This window comes from Mesoplodon densirostris, chromosome 9 (genome assembly GCF_025265405.1).
Source record: "Mesoplodon densirostris isolate mMesDen1 chromosome 9, mMesDen1 primary haplotype, whole genome shotgun sequence".
Classification (NCBI taxonomy): Eukaryota; Metazoa; Chordata; class Mammalia; order Artiodactyla; family Ziphiidae; genus Mesoplodon; species Mesoplodon densirostris.
Window position 1 is genome coordinate 18,868,201 of NC_082669.1, and position 16,945 is coordinate 18,885,145.

Here is a 16,945-nt window from a genome sequence, read left to right on the forward strand (position 1 = left end):
GAGGGGCGTGAAGTGCAGGGGAGTGGAAAGCGCGGAGACCTAACCACTGCGCAACCAGGGAATTCCCCCAACAGCAATATTTTAAATATTTAAGCAGTGCCATGTGCTTTACCTCCTACCTTTCTTAGTCCAGCAAAGTAGTCATTGGTGTACCAAATGTGGTGGAATCCAGGGAAATATATTGTTTAATTTCACCCCTAAATAGGATTTATCTAGTTTTTTTTTTAACTAACAAACTAGAACTTGATGTTTCTTTATAAAGACAGAAGTATTTTACAAACTGCTGAAAAGACATTTGGATGTTAGCAGACAACTTCTTGACCTATCTGGGCATAGTTTATATGTAATATGTGTGTGTGTATATGATATCTGTCTAACCAAAAGTAGGTGCTATTTAAAGAAACTGATTTTTTAATGTCAGTTTTATCATGGAAGTATCTTATGAACAGATGTTCTTTAATATATATATATAAAGATTTTATACCATTATATAAAATATAAACCTCATTTTATATTTTATTATATATAAATAATATATAAGTGATACAAAAATTCTTTATATCTGTTTTAGTGAGAGTAGAATTTACATATGTAAAGATTTCTAAGGAGATCTTACTGGTTTTGTACTTTGATCTTTATTCTGGCTTAGGAGTCGGCTGGTTTTGTTAGCCATCCAAGAATGAATGATGATGTTCCTGTTAAATATACATAAGGTACTAATGTAGGCATTTAGTTTCCCAGGAGAGTCAGAAGACAGGACTAATTGTCCACTTAGAGGTATAGAGATTCTAACACTGATATTTAATCAGTTGTGACTGAACTATGAGAATTTTACTCTTCTATTTAATGACTTGGACAAAAACGAGAGTATGTGAAAATATTTTATATCTTTGTATCCTTATCAACTAGCACAGTGGTCAACCAATAGTAGGCACTGAATAAATATTTTTGAATGAATGGATGGAAAAACCTTTACAGGGCTATTAAAAGATAATCATTTCTAATAATGTACAATAGCTTGATCTGTAGGTGAAGTTATTCTTCCCATCTTCTGTAGGTGAAGTTATTCTTCCCATCATCCCATTTATTCCACAAATAAAAATATCTCCACTAAGGCTTTTAGTAAACGCTTTCAATTAAAAAACCTTTTAAAATAAGTTAAGGTCCAGCCAAAAGTAGATCTCATGGTTTATACAGTGAAGGGGAGAAAGGAGTGGCACCAGCTCTTGAGAGTTCGTTTTTGGGGGAGGGAAAGCTTTTTAGTTTCCTGGAGCGAGTTACTCATAAATAGCTCAGATTTTAGTTTTCAGTGATCAGGTGAATTCCATGGATTTTTCTTTCTGTCAAGAAATTAAACACTGGAGTTCGTATTTTCAATTTTTCAATTCTGGGGCACAATGACCCTCCACTGTTAAAAAAAAAAAAAAGGAAGAAAATAGAAAATAAAAATACACAGATAGCAGGGCCACATTCGAGTCCTGGGGTCACTTCATTAATCTCTGAATGATAGTAAATACAAATCTTGTCCTTTTTACTCAGGGAAAAATTTAGGCATTTTATTGGTCCTCTGAATTACAAAAAAATGTTTGATTACTATTTGTGAATACAGAAAGTGAATCTTTGATCACATGGTAGGGAGGACTATTCCATAATTTCCCTTTAAGGATTCGAACAGAGAATCCCTAAGAGAATTTGGAAACCTGTTGCAATATGGGAAAGTTATTTTGGATTTCCAGATTTGTTATGTGGGTTTCAGATAGATTTAAAAATTCAGGAAATGTAGGGGGTTTAAAGGAATAACCAGCTAGGATTTAAGGCTCCTTTCCAGAAGTTTGACTTTATAGATTTCTCACTAATATGTTTGCTGCTCTTAATTTTAAGCATACATATAGTGATCTAAAGATGTAAAACCTAAAGCATAGCTTAAATGGTTAAACACTAAAGCTTCAAAGGAAAAAAGGTGAATAATGCCTTTGTAATGGGAATGGTAAAAACATCAATTATAGACTAGGGACTGGACAGCCTTATTTAAAGTGAAGGTAACTATAAAGCCAGAGAAGCCATCCTCCTCGGGTGAGTCAGAGCATTAGTAAGTTGAGGAACTCCTAGTGAAAACGAAGTGGGAAGACATTCTTCTTTCATCAATGGGAAGACCTCTGGAGAGGAAAACTGGTTAACAAAAACTCACCAGAGAAATTCAGATAACGATTCACAAATTAAATCAGTTTAAGTCACACATTATACCCCTCTGATTACCTTAAACAACGAGCAAGCTGGTCAATATGGAAAACATCGCTTTGACTTCCCTTAATTCCAAAGTCAATAGTAATCGCCCCTCGCCCCTCCCGCCCCGAGCTTTGTAAATTCTCCAGACCCCGAGCTTCTCTCTCACAGTTCATCCCCAAGCCTCTCGGTGCCTGGCACGTAGCCGGCATTCAAAAAATCTTGGGTGAAACTGAACAGAGTTGGCAGAGAAATCTCAAGCTGCTGTCCAGGGAGGGGCGAGGCCAGGCTCAGGATAAAAGAATGCTAAGTCTTCCCACTGGAGCCCAGCACCACCTTTATTATCCCCACTATGCCTGGGGCCGTGATTTGTGGGTGACTGGGTCCCCCACGAGGCAGCGCTGCTTCCGCTTGTGCAGTCATCTCCTTCCCCTCGCACTAAAACAATACCTTGGCCTCCTGCCAAACTTTGAGCAGCGAGCGACTCTGGCTGTTTATGGCCCGGAATGGGTGCTGCGAGAGGTTTGGGGCGGCTCTCAAGTGCTAGCAGAGGAAGAGAAGAGGCCAAAGCTCTAAAACACTCACTTCCTCCGCCCCCTCCCTTTTGTCCCAGACACCAAAACAAACGAGCTGATACACGTGTCCCTATGACTCTTGTTTACTATCAAGCCTGCACTGTGCATGCGCTTCTGGGATATGTAGTCCAATCGGTTCCTCCGATGTGCAGTTCCCAAGAGGAACGCAGCTAGGCCGAGACTACGAACCCACAATCCATTTCGCGGGCAAAGTTTGGCTCGGGTCCCGGCAGTCTCGGCAGCAATCCAATCGGAAGCGCTCACCCTAGTGATTGACACGCCATCTTCTCCACTAAACACAACACAAAAGTCAATACAAGCCCGCCCCCCGAGACGGACCACGGTATCACCCAATGGGAAAGGGAAAGGATCGAATGGCAGTTCCACCGACCAATAAGAGGGCGAAGGAGCTGGGAGGAGGCTCCACCTCCGGGGGTTTGAGGGGAGGGGGAAGACGAAGCTTGAAAGACTTGGTAATGGCGACGGGTTTGGTAAGTAGGAAAGTTTCGGTTGAGGACTAAGAGTGGCGGCGGGAGCATTAACGTGCGCCGGGGAAGCCGGCGTCAGTCGGAGAGGGGTACAGGAGTTGCTGGTGGTGTTGTCGCGGCCAGGGCGGCCCGCGCCGGGGCTGCCCGCACTCCGCGGCGGGTTTGTTGTCTTTCTGTTCGGGAAAGGGTGGGGGTGGGGAAGGGAGGGGCAGGATCCCGAGGGTATCGGGCGGCCGGGCGAGCTCGGGTCGGCGCTCCTCTTCCTCACGGTGGGGGCAGTTAACCGTCCGATATCTGCCCGAGGCGAGCCCACCGGACCGGCGCTTCCCGCAAGCTCACCTGGGCTTCGCGGCGGCGCGGCCCATGGGGGTCTCGGGGCGGGGGCTGGGAGGCGTAGGCGAGGACGGTGCTCCGGACCGGGTGGCGCGGTGGGTGGCCGAGCCGGGTGCGGAGATGGGGCGGGCCTGGGCGGGGGAAGGGGGCCGACGCGGCGCCGGGGCTGCCCCGGAAAGTTTGACTTCAACTCCTCGCGAGTGGGCGGAGGGTCGGAGGTTGGCCCGGGGTGGTTGGCCGGCCGCGGGTGGGGGACTGCAGTGAGGCGCCGCCTCTTTAGGGGCCGAGAGGGGCTCGGGCCGAGCTGGGAAGCTCGCGGAGCCGCTGGGCCCTGGGGCTCATTGTTACGCAGTTCGAATGAATGGGCTCCTTGGCGCCTGCGCGGTGGTGCTGAGCTGAGGGGAAAAACAAGCCTGGAGTCCAGGCTGCGGTCACATGATGGGGGGAGGGGAGGGGAACGCGATGAATGGCGAAAGAGGGTGGGGGATGGACTTGGCGTGAACCGGGAGGCACTGCCTCTGTGTGACCGAGAGCGAGGCTTGGCAGGCGATTCCAGTCTCCGCCTTCCAACCTATACTGCTGCCCCAGGCAGATTAAAACAAAACAAAAAATCCAGGCGAAATCGACAGTCGGGGCCCGGTTTTTGTAGCTTCTTCTAACGCTACACGCTGTCTAGGGGATTTCACTTTCCGCGGTGCGTTCTACACCATCTAGAGTTCATTCTTCAGGAGTTTTCAGCAAGAATCTTTTGTAAAAGGAGCTGTGGCTGCAGGGAGATACTCAAAGACTCTTTAGCTCTGGGAGCCAGTGATGCTAAGAAGGGAGGAGGGTAAAGGGAGTTGTGTATATACTAGGAAGTGTTGGAGTCCTACCAACAATTTAGACTAAGTGCTTTAGATTTATTTCCCTCTAACTAGCAATAACAGGTGATTCCCAACAGTGGTTTTGAAATTAAAGTTACCTTTTGAGAATTAAAATAATTTTAACATTTGTAAATACTTTTCTGTTGTTTAACTATTGATAATGATCTACATTTGTGATGTACTTCTAGTTCTTTCCGTCTTTGCTTTTTGTTATTGTTTTTGATATTTTCTGCTTTAGCTTGCTAACGAGGGTGTTAGGGTCAGCTGTTGCGTTTCCATGATTAAACTACTTAGTTCTTGCTGAGCAGGTAATTGTTGACAAAGTTTTAAGGAAATTTGAATTATATTCAAAAGAATTAAATACACTCATTAAGTTTTTGAGCTACTTTATACTTCTGAGGAAGCCGCTTAGCTACTTTATAGCAAAGTACTTTAAAACAATAGTTTTTGTTTATTCTAACTTGACTAGTATATTATTTATAGAATGAAATTTTGATTTCACTTTCTAGTTTCCATTTTATTTAGTTTCATAAGCCCCATTACCTTTTTCAGCCTGGAAAACTCTTCCCCCTTGTTCACTTCTCAAACTTCTACTGCAGATGTTATTTTAAAAGTTACCTTCTCCCGGGATTTCCCAAGATTTCCCATGTTTCACAGTGCTTGCTTCTCAGACTTCAAACATGGTACTGTCGCTTTAAGAGTTGTCTCCCCCACTGTATTTTAATTTCTTTGGACGTTTTCCTCACTATCCAAATACTCCGTGATGAAGGCAAACGGGCTTTATGAATGAATAAACTGCTAGACGTTGAAGGCCCTTGAGGGAGAATTGCTAGCTGGTCTGCTGTATTTCTGTTTGAAATGAAAACATTAGTACTTTTTTTGCCATAAATTATGATGTTAGTACCATGTTAATGAGACAATACCAGGTATTTTACATGTATTATCTTTTGAGTACGAAGGCGAACATTTATCTAGAATGAGAAGATAAATCACAACAAACTAATTTTTTTAAGCTGACAAATACCTTTGTATATCACAAAATTCAGGAAAAGTGATATTCTTTATTAACAATGATATTCTTGTATATTCTTGTTTATGCCTGACCCATCAATGATAGTCATATACCTTCATATTTTGATCTGCATTTACTTTGTTATTTCATATCATAGTTTACACTGTCATTTTCTATAGACAAAATAGAAAAATAATTTTCTTCTCTAATATAGTTGATTGAATTTTTAGAAGTTATTGGTAGTAGTTTAGAAAAGCTTTTTCCACAAGTTGTTATACGTAATGTGAAATTTTTTACGGTTACAATCAAGTTTGGGAAAATAAATTTCTTTCATATATGAATTCTTTCATGTATGATTTCAAGGTTTTTTCATACAGTGACTCATCTTAAGTACTATGTGAATTGGCAGTACTCTTTTTAACAGGTTTGTGGATAGCTTGTAGTGGTGTATTAGGGGTTTTCTGTTATCTTCATCAATTTCAGTATTTTGTGTCAAGTCAGCACAAAATTAATAAGAGCTTATATAGATGTATTTGGCACTGGGCGACTGATTGGTAGGAGAATGCTTTGGAACCAGGTAAGGGTGTGTGATGTAGTGTCTTATATACTTCCAATAACTATGAAAGGTAGACAGGCGCTGGTCCCATTTAGAAAGAAGAAGACTGAGGCATAGAAGTTAAACTGTTCAGAGTCATATAGATGGTAAGTGATATTCTATAGTAATATATTTTATGGAAAGAATACCACCCACTGTTGGGGTGTGGATTTTTTTTTTTTTTTTTTACCTCAGCACTGTGGCAAACTAGAGTTGTAGAAACATTTCTCTGAAATCTTTTGTTTGAAGTTTCATTGAAAATATTCTAAAAGAACTACATTAAGGCTTCAACTGCTTTTGGTGTAGAAAGTTATGTTTAATATAGTTTGTTATGGAGGCTTATTTTAGCTTGGAGTTATGTAATCTATTTTAAATACCACTTCAGTTCCTCACGTTAGAGTTATAAAGTAATTGCAAATTACTGTCTCTTCACCTTCTCCCCGAAAAGAGTTTGAGCTTGATATAGAAGTTCTTCAGGATTAGGGGAGGGCATGTAGAAGATCCTTTCCTTGGTGTCCGTAATGAGGATGGAAAGATAAGGAGTCAGGGAAGAATTGGCACTTGAACGTAGTTGAAATTATATGTCCAACTTATGTTGGTCTACCCCTTTTGTCCTTTTTCTCAGTTTCTTCTTTTTTTTTTTTTTTTTTTTGAAGAGAAAATGGTCTCACCCATTCAGTCCTGTTTTTCTCATCCAGAATATTATTATTATATATATATTTTTTCTTGGCTGTGCTGCAGGGCATGCGGGATCTTAGTTCCCTGACCCAGGGATCAAACCCATGCCCCCTGTAGTGGGAGCGCAGAATCTTAACCACTAAACCTCCAGGGAAGTCCTTCCTCATCCAGAGTAATACTTTGTTCAGAGCTGTTTTGAAGTTTATACAAAATTAGATGAAGTATGTGGAAATGCTTGGCACATAGTAGATAGGCATATAGTAAAACCTAATTTCCTTCTTTTTCATTCAGTGAGACTTGGCTATTTTTAGGCATCTCTTCCTCTCCTCTTCCTAAGATTTTGTGGATATTTACTTCTGAAAGTTTGCAAAACAAATGCAGTAGGGCCTTCTCATCCCCACCCAATAAAATAAAAATTTGTAATATTGAACACGACATTTTAAAGTACAACTGCTGGAGAATTTTACTCTTCCTTTTTGAGAATTCACAGATCTAGTGAAGAGTTGACGTGTACGGAGTTAACTGAAACACAAGATGAGCTATGTCCAAAGTGGTATACAAATCATGAATGAACAATAGTGTTAGCTCTACCAGGAGAAATTTGAAAGAGGAGCTTGTTTATCATAATGAATATCTAATTGGTGTATGTGGGGAGTTATTTTTGAGTACGGACTCTTCTGGTGTTCCTTTACGGTATCAGAGGCCTTGTTTCCCCCTAATACTATAGTTTGACAGAAAACTGAGCGACAGAAAACTTACGTTTGTGTATGGCCTTGAATTTTGGTTTCATGTATTTTATTTAATTCTCACAATAGCCCTGTGAGATAAGTAGAGGTACCTTGAGATTAAGCGACTTGCCCCAGGTTACCTGGCTAGCAGGTGAATTTCAAGTCTGTTGACTTGAAGTCTAGGCTCCCGTTTACTGTACAGGAGGTTTACAGAGGGAAAACCTCCACTGTCTCAAGACCAAACTTTTGATAGTCTTGAGCAATGAGAGGTGAAAACACATAGAACTCAAGTTCAACAAATATTTACTTGGTCCCTTTTGTTACTTGCTTCGAAACTAAAATGTTTTTTTCTAACTTCATTTAAAGAGTTTTGTGAGGGGATGTTGGTAGATTAGTAAGAGTGCTGAAGAAATGCTGGAAGTTGCAAGGAGATATGCGTGCAGAGTGAATGGTGACTGGGCACCCGGGAGCTGCTGAGGCGGAGAGCAAACCTAGCTGGGAAGAATGAAAAAAACCAAAGGGCTCTGCAGAGGGAGGGGGAGGACACCACAAACTAACTGCAGTTCTGCCTCCTGCCCGTAAGGAGAGCTCTGAGGACAGGTATACGTGTATAGCGCAACTCTGAATTTCATAGTAAAGGGGAAAAGTGAGAAATTTTTCACGTTTAAGATTGCAACTTGGGCTGACTTATGCGAGTCACATCTGTGTATGAGGCATGTACAGATGTTGATATGGAGTTTGAGTCATTAAGCCAGGATAAATTGTGTTCTCTGTACTTAAGGTGTTGAAAAGTTTTCTATAGAAAGGGTTTAAAATCTGCTATCTAAACTTAATATTGGCTGTTCATGGGCTTCCCTGGTGGCGCAGTGGTTGAGAGTCCGCCTGCCGATGCAGGGGACACAGGTTCGTGCCCCGGTCTGGGAGGATCCCATATGCCGCGGAGCGGCTGGGCCCATGGGCCATGGCCGCTGAGCCTGCACGTCCGGAGCCTGTGCTCCGCAACGGGAGAGGCCGCAACAGTGAGAGGCCCGCGTACCACAAAAAAAAAAAAAAAAAAAATATTGGCTGTTCCAAGAACTTACACAGAATAACTAGTTCCTCTCATGTTTGGGCCATTACTAAACAAGGAGTCTGCACTGATACTACCAATTACTGTTTCTTTCATGAGGACTTTCTGGCCACACCGCAGGGCATGCGGGATCTTCCTGTCGAACCCGGGCCCCCTGCAGTGGAAGCTCAGAGTCTTAACCACTGGACCGCCAGGGAAGTCCCTCATGAGAACTCTCAAAGGAGGCTGGGAGCGAGCCTCCATAGACAGAAATTGGGAATGTGAATATACTGTACTCTTAATACACTCTCCCTTAAGTATTTGTTATAGATGTTCCTGCATACTCATATCGTGTTTCCGTATGGTTTTTTAAATAGACTCAAAAAAATGTTTAAAGTGTGGTTCTGATCATGTTAGACCTCTGTTCAAAAGTATGCAGTGGTTCCCATTGTCTGCTAGTTGCTAATAATAATACTGGCCAGTCTGCATTGAGAGTTTGCTCTGTTAGGCACTGTTGTAAGCTTTTGACATTTATGAGTTCACTGAGTTTTTACAACAACCTATACAGATGCTTTTATTATTTACATTTTACAAACAAGTCATAAAGATTTTAAATAAATTGTCCAGGGCACATAGCTGGCAAGTAGCAAATATAATATGAACTCAGTAGTCTAATTTCAAAGTCCTTACCCTTGTCTACAAAAAACAAACCAACTAACCAGTTTTCCTAAATTAGGATTGAAGATTCTGATCCCAGTCTACCTTTCCAGCCTTAGTATCGATGGATGACCAGGAGACACACAGGCCATCCTGCCTTCTGGCTTCTATGTTCTTCTGATTTCATCCAGTACTTTGCTAACTGTGTGAGTTTGCTCATGTGAGTTTCTCTCATTGGGAGCGTCCCATCCTTCCTTTTTACCCATTCATAGCCAAGCCCTGGCTCTGTAGAACTATGGTCATTTGCTTATATCTTTCCACGAAAGTGAAGATTCCTTGAGATTCATGATCAGCTGTTCATCGATGCACCTAGTATATTGCCTTGTACATAATATGTATTAAATAAATGAATATATACACACACACACATATATTGAGATAAAAAGGAATGTGGCAGTCATTTTTAGCCTGCTGGTTCTCACAACACACCAGGGGTTCTTTTGAAAGAAAACAAGTAAAAACCAGTGCACCAGGGTTGTACCCCAGACCAAATAAACCACATGCTTCGGAAGGAAGGTGGGGCCTGGGCATCATTGGTTTGAAGCAGACATGGTTCTGTGTGCCACGAGGTTCGAGAATCTCAGATCAAGCTAAGTTTGCTTGGCTTTTGCAACGAGACGGTGGAGGCTCAGAATCAGGATTTGGCTACTTACGCTTGAGAAGTCAATTTGTGTTACCACATCTCTTGTAGCCACCAATTTTGTAGGAAATTATTTGTTATACCCTAGCAGATTTGCTGTAACTATATCATAAGACTGTGATTAATCGCTACATAATAGCTTGTACCTACTGGAAAAATGTTCATTTGTTGGGAATGCTTCAAACATCTTTTAGATAAACTGTTATTTGCTTAAACTAGTGGTATGATCTGTGACTTTTTATTGAGATGTGTTGGATAACTTGTCAGATTTCCCAGGGAGGAAATTACCAAAGCTGAATAGCTAGTTGTCTGGTCTCCTGTTGTTAACTGTTTTCAATAACTGTCCTGTTCAGAACATAAAGTGCCCATAGTATGCATAATATTGCCCTATGTCAGTCTAGGGATAAAAACTTTTCTTTTAAGTCATTTTACATTTCTTTTTTTACTCACTTTGTTTCATTTCATCCTCACAACTGCTCTAGGAAGAAAAGAGCAGGAGTCATTAGCCCTGTTTTCAGATGGAGATATTGAAGCTCAGTCACTTTAGTTCATAGATTTAGTAAATGATTAAGCTGCTATCAAACCTGTTTCCTTCCACCCACCCCAGTGCCCTTTTCACTACTCCATACTGCATCTCACAGTCAGTATCGTGTAAGGCTCTAAGTGCCCAAGAAATGGGTGATATTTGAGTACAGGCAGAAAGCATCTGAAATAAAATGTTAGAAATAAAGTAAGGCAGTGGTCAGTTTGGCTGTATGTGTCAAAAGCCTTAAGAAGATGTTTAACTGCCATCGAACTACTAATCTGTCTCTGGGAATCTAAAGAAATAACCAGATATAAGCAAATACTTTAAAAAAAAGAATGTAAATTCACTGTTATTTAGAAGATTGGAAAAACTGTGAACATGTTTAGCAATAGGAGGGATAAATAAACTTTGGTACATCCTGATGATGTATATTATTTAACTATTTAAAATAGATTTTTGAAAAAATTAATGACAGGAAAATGCTTATGAACTTATGTTAAGGAAAAGGTCTCAACTATTAATATATATAATATGAAGTATGAGGAAAAATAAATGATTTTATTTAGGTAAAACGTAGGTCTGTGCATGAAAAAGAGATTGGATTGCAAGATAATCAAAATGTCACAGTATCTAACTCGGGTTGGTGGAATTAGAAATAATTATTACAGGGGCTCCCCTGCTGGCGCAGTGGTTAAGAATCTACCTGCCCATGCACGGGACGGGTTCGAGCCCTGGTCCGGGAAGATCCCACGTGCCGCAGAGCAGCTAAGTCCGTGAGCCACAACTACCGAAGCCTCTGCGTGCCTAGAGCCCGTGCTTTGCAGAAAGAGAAGCCACTGCAATGAGAAGCCCCCTCGCCGCAACTCGAGAAAGCCCATGCTCAGCAACGAAGACCCAACGCAGCCATACATACATACATACATACATACATATTTAAAAAGAGATAATTATTATATTCCTTTTTTTTTTAAGAAAAGCGTTTTTCATTTTTTCCCACAGTGGTCATACATTTTATAGTCAGGATATCATTTCATGATTTAAAAGTTCATTGGCAAAGCCTTCATAGAAAAAAATCTGTCAGTGTTTGTTGGTGATTATGACATGGCTTAGAAAGCTCTGGTATAAATGTCTTTTCACTGCATTTTTTGATCAGCCTGGGCTACGGTACCTGACTTTTACGGTACTTTTTTTTTTTTTTTTTTTTTGGTCACACCACGGGATCTTAGTTCCCTGACCAGGGATTGAACTCGGGCCTCGGCTAACCCCAGTAAGAGTTAGCGCCATGTCCAAACCACTGGACTGCCAGGGAGTTCCCGACTTTTGGTGACTTTTAACAGCAGTATATTCTGTTTTATTTTGAGAAAAAAAAAACTATATGGTTTAATTTTTTGTGTATTTCATATTAACTCATTTAGAACATTTTAGAAATGAGATTTGGGGTAGAGCCTGAGAAGTCAGGGAGTCTTGCTGCTTCTGTCACCCACGTTAAATGACTAATGTGATCATCGTCCAAAGGCAAGAGTGTAAAAGGTATAACCACAGTTTATATTCTTAATCTTTGTAAACATTGTAGCCTATTCAGAAGGTCAGGTATCTTTTTAGTATGGTTAGGTCCCAAATTCTCATTAAGAAAACATTTTTATTTTTATAAGGAGTATAGTATATGGCCATTTTAAGAAACTCTTTTCTATTTTATTTTTTTGTCTGTTTTTGTGTGTGTGTGTGTGTTTTGTTTTGGCCCTGCCACGCGGCTTGAGGGATTTTAGTTCCCTGGCCGGGGATCGAACCCGTGACCGCTGCAGTGGAAGCCCGGAGTCTTAAGTCCCAAGAAACTGTTAAAAATATTCGTTAGAGACTGTAATTTTAAGTTTGTTAAACTTGTTCACTTTCAGAGGATGAGAAAACAAAATAATGAACACAGTTGATAAATACAGTTGATAAATACTAGAGAAATTAAAATAGAATCTTCCAAAAAATGTGCAAAATAGAACAGACCTTCAGTCATCCATGTCTAAAGGTTTTGAGGGGGATACAGATAGCAATGTGTGATTAAAGATACAACATGGTGATGTCTCTGATTGATTTTATACTTACATTCTTTCCAAATCACATGACTTGACATTTTTTTCTTATATTATTTTTAAGTCGGAGCACCATAACATGGTGTGGGAAGTGAAGACAAATCAGGTGCCTAATGCAGTACAGAAACTCCTGCTAGTAATGGACAAGAGAGCTTCAGGAATGAATGACTCATTGGAGTTGCTGCAGTGTAATGAAAATTTGCCATCCTCACCTGGATACAACTCTTGTGATGAGCACATGGAGCTTGGTAAACAAAATGAAGTTCTTAGGAATCTCAGTGAGATTCAGATTAATTTTCATGTTTAGCTAGCTTTTCCACCTACCTTGAACTGATAAAAAGTATGTCAAGTTTTTGTACATTAGAAGTTTTCAGTGTTCTCTTATTATTGTTTGTGAAGTATTACTTAAAACCAACCTAACTTGGGGCTATTTATGGTTATCATAGAGACTCGTACAAATTTTCAAACTAAATTGCCTTTGTGGATAAAGAGGAGCCTTTGAACACCTTATGAAAACCTTGCTGTGTGGCTTTTCAAAAGATGTTACTTTTGAAATATCCGTGTAAGCTCAGCAAATTATGCTGGCCACTATTCTCGCCTGGTTTGTTGGTATGATGGGGAGATTACAGTGGACCCTTGAAATTTGAGGATCTGACATTTGTGATTATCACTACTGCTGAGCTGTTCCAAAGATACGTGATCTGTAGAAGTGTGAAGGTTTGTTGAGGTATGACTTTGAATTGTATCGCTTTGAAGTCACTGTTGAAGACAGTGAACAGGTGAAGAGTGATCTTGGCTTGCTGCCAACTTTTCATCTTGGCTTTGTTCCCATTTAAGATGCATTTTTCTCTGATGTTCCCCAAAACCTGAGATGTGAGTGTCCTCATTTTATAAATGATGAAGTAGAGGGGGTTATATGCTGGAGTCTTCTTTGGGAATTTGGAGATCTTAAAGGTCTTGGGACATAACCTGTTTGAGTGCTAAGAGATGGGTGGGCCCGAGTATTCATTGAGGAGTGGTTACTACTGAGCAGGAAGCCCAGTTCAATCAGGTGGCTGATTCCTCCATTGTCACATTTTAGGTTTCAGGAGGAAATCAGGAACCTAGGGCTCAGGGGGTCAAAAACTTGTACCAGCCCTCGTGACTTCAGTTTAAAAGTAGTTTCCGTAAATTGAAAGACAGAAATGAACCCTTTACAGTAAATAAAGATAGTCAAAGAACAGTGTTGGCAGTGAGGGAAGGGAAACAGCTCCACCACCATGAGGATTACAGAGTGGAATTATCTTAAGTTGGGGTGATATTTTAGCTGCTCTGTAAAGGGGGGGATACCTTCTAGTCACTTTTATGAACGGGTGTCTTGAATCAGTACTTGTAAGACATTTCTGTTTTAGTGAGCTATTCTGGGATATTCCCCTGAATAGGAATTAGAAGTATGTACTTTTATAGTGACAGTTTAGGAGAACTCTCAAGACTAGAAGAGTTTCTTGACATATATTGAAGAGACTCAGTGGATCTGTAGAGTTTGTAGGTATGTGTTTCAAAGAGGGTTGTTTCGGTGGTGGTTTTTCTTTTTCTTTTTTAAGGCCTGCGAGATGCTTTTTCTCCCCTCCTTTCTTTTTCTTTCTTTCTTTCTTTTTTTTTTTTTTTTGTGGTACATGGGCCTCTCACTGCTGTGGCCTCTCCTGTTGCGGAGCACAGGCTCCGGACGCGCAGGCTCAGCGGCCATGGCTCACGGGCCCAGCCGCTCCGCGGCATGTGGGATCTTCCCAGACCGGGGCACGAACCCGTGTCCCCTGCATCGGCAGGCGGACTCTCAACCACTGTGCCACCAGGGAAGCCCTCTTTTTCTTTAATTTTTAATTCAATTTTTTAGAATTCAGTCTATCTTACAGTGTTCATAGCCTTGGCATGTACATGAGTGGTCCTTGGGTACTATTTCTAGTTTTCTTTCTTGGGTAGCTGAGAGTCTGTCATGAACTACCTTTCGGGAACGCACTTTCTGGAAAAAATAAATAATGTTACTGAGTTCAGACTTTCTCATTAAAAAGAAATAATTTAGAATAGATAAAGTCTAACAAGTAGTACCTGAAAATATATAATATGATCTAGGTTTCATCTTTGAAAATTGTTGTTTTCATTTGTTGCAGTAATCTTGTTGGAACAGGTTCAAGTGTGTGAACAATAAGTACATCTGTGTACCCATAAAGCGCCTTTTTCCTCTAACATGTTAACATAAAAATGTCTCAGTGGTATATGGATTATTCCCAGGTGAGCTATAAAAAACTGGGGGAAAAAGTCAGAAAACAAACAGAACAGTTGGTGAACAGTTGTGGTAGTTACATGGTTTGAGTAGTGAAGTCATTAATCCATTTACATTTGCTAGGTTTACTTTTCTGTCAGACTCTGTTGGCCCTTAAATGTATAAGATGTCATTTTTTTTTCAGTTGAAACTTGTTTTCATTCAAGAAAACGTTTTGAATTTACACTTTTCCTCTCACAAAATTAATTAGCTAAATTTGAGGACCTCTCTTCCAACTGTGATTGTAGAATTGTTCCCTGTATTAGTAATTTCCTTCTTATAATTCTGAGTGTGCTTATTTGCAGATGATCTTCCTGAACTTCAGGCTGTTCAGAGTGATCCTACTCAATCTGCCATATACCAGCTAAGTTCAGACGTGTCACATCAAGAATATCCAAGACCATCTTGGAACCAAAATACCTCAGAAATATCAGAAAACACTTACCGTGAAAATGAGGTGGATTGGCTAACAGAATTAGCAAATATCGCCACCAGTCCACAAAGTCCACTTATGCAGTGCTCATTTTACAACAGGTGGGAACATTGGCTGTATTGTAATTGAGAACTTTTATCATTACAAAATGCTCTTTTTTTCTAGTTTTAAAAGTAATAATGCTGTTGACCATCTCATGAGTGGTTTATCAAAGTCATTAGAATTAAGCTCTTTGTCTTAAAATAATCAAAGAGCTATTTCACCCAATGTCATGATTTCATATTTTGAGAATTAGATAAAAGTGATAAGAGAACAGCAGAGTCAAAAATATTTGTAAATGGTTTAAAGTCATCAAAAGATACATCAGACCAAGAATACTTTTATTATATATTTCTACTTAGAGAGATGAAAATTATATTTATCTAAAGAATCATAATTAAAATAGACATATTTTAAACTTTTATCAACCTTGAGTTTGGTTTCTTTTGGTCTAGGTTTATTTTTTTCCATAGTGTATGTGGCCTTATGTTATTTATATGTTTGCTAATATTAAAATGTTGAACTTACAAAAGTAGACTCCCACTGGTAGAAACCACTGTTTCATATACCCAGACCAGAGTTTAAGAAAATGAATTAATGGTGCTATGAAATTATGGAAGCTTCCAACTAATATTCCTAGAGAGACGTAAATGGATAATATTTTATTAATTATCCCCCAAATTATAAAATTGGCTATGTAAAAAAGACATAGATAAATATGATAGTTTGTAGGGAAGAGAAGTACCCAGGTTTGCACTCATGTGGGTGGGTAGACCAGAGTCCATAATAGGTGATGTAGGAATAACTGAATTTTGGTAGTGTTCCTAAGTTAGTATAGTTCTTTGCTAAAGAATAAACTTGTTAGGTGTGAAGCCCAGCAAGTTATGCTGTTTTTCTTCTATTCAGCAAGGTGATTGGTTTTGATTAGAGCAAATTCAATTTAATTAATTTCAGTTTAATCCACGAAGAGTTCCACAGGAATGAAAAGTTGCCTTTCAAAGTATTACTTCCTTTATTGTACCAGTTATCATTGTAATCTTAATAGTCAAAAAGTGAAAAATAGCTTTACAATTTAAAAAAATCACCCTGATTTTACTATTGGACTTTCTTTTTTCCCCAATTTTAGTTTAGAGATAGTACTTTTCATTTTTCACAGGAAACTCATGAGGATTAATAATTTAGTTCATGGAAAGTTGAGTAAAACCCTCAGAAGAAAATTAATGTTGAAAAAAAAAAACAAGTAAAGGAATAGCTCCCTAAAGATGTAGATTACTCTCTGCTGCATTTTCTATGCTTCCCCTCTTCCTAGGGAACAAGACCAAGAGTCACGCTCTGCCGTCTTGCCTGCCTTCTAACCCAGTCAGTGGCTGTTCTTGTGACTTCTTGTAGAGTGTTAAACTATGTTAGTTATTGAACTTGGGATGTCTGAAGTTGTAACTGTATAGTACCAAGGGAGTTGAGGACAGGTAAAATTTATATTATCCCTGTGTAGATAGAGGGATGAAGAGACCATGGTGTTAGTGATTCAGACACATGCAGCATATTAATTTTTACAGAACATTTAGGCCATATACATTCTAGAACATTACATTGTTCTCTTTTAAATGGTTAAACAGAAGAACTGATAAACCCATTTTCTTTTACTAGTCACGAAGGCAGGAATGAGC

The 16,945-nt window shown here is 39.8% G+C and overlaps 1 protein-coding gene across 4 annotated transcripts in view; it reads left to right on the plus strand.

The window, feature by feature from the left end:
- The first annotated feature begins 3,239 nt into the window (after nucleotides 1-3,239).
- HBP1 (HMG-box transcription factor 1) overlaps nucleotides 3,240-16,945 on the plus strand; it is a 31,558-nt gene continuing 17,852 nt past the window's right edge. Inside the window, exons 1-4 of one of the 4 annotated variants that reach the window (XM_060108410.1) lie at nucleotides 3,240-3,289; nucleotides 9,280-9,406; nucleotides 12,572-12,755; nucleotides 15,112-15,340. In XM_060108410.1, coding sequence (XP_059964393.1) covers nucleotides 9,329-9,406; nucleotides 12,572-12,755; nucleotides 15,112-15,340 — 491 coding nt within the window. In that variant the 5' untranslated portion in view covers nucleotides 3,240-3,289; nucleotides 9,280-9,328. Of the gene's footprint in view, nucleotides 3,290-9,265; nucleotides 9,421-12,571; nucleotides 12,756-15,111; nucleotides 15,341-16,945 lie in introns of those variants that run through there. The other 3 variants (XM_060108412.1, XM_060108411.1, XM_060108414.1) reach the window with 3 other exon arrangements.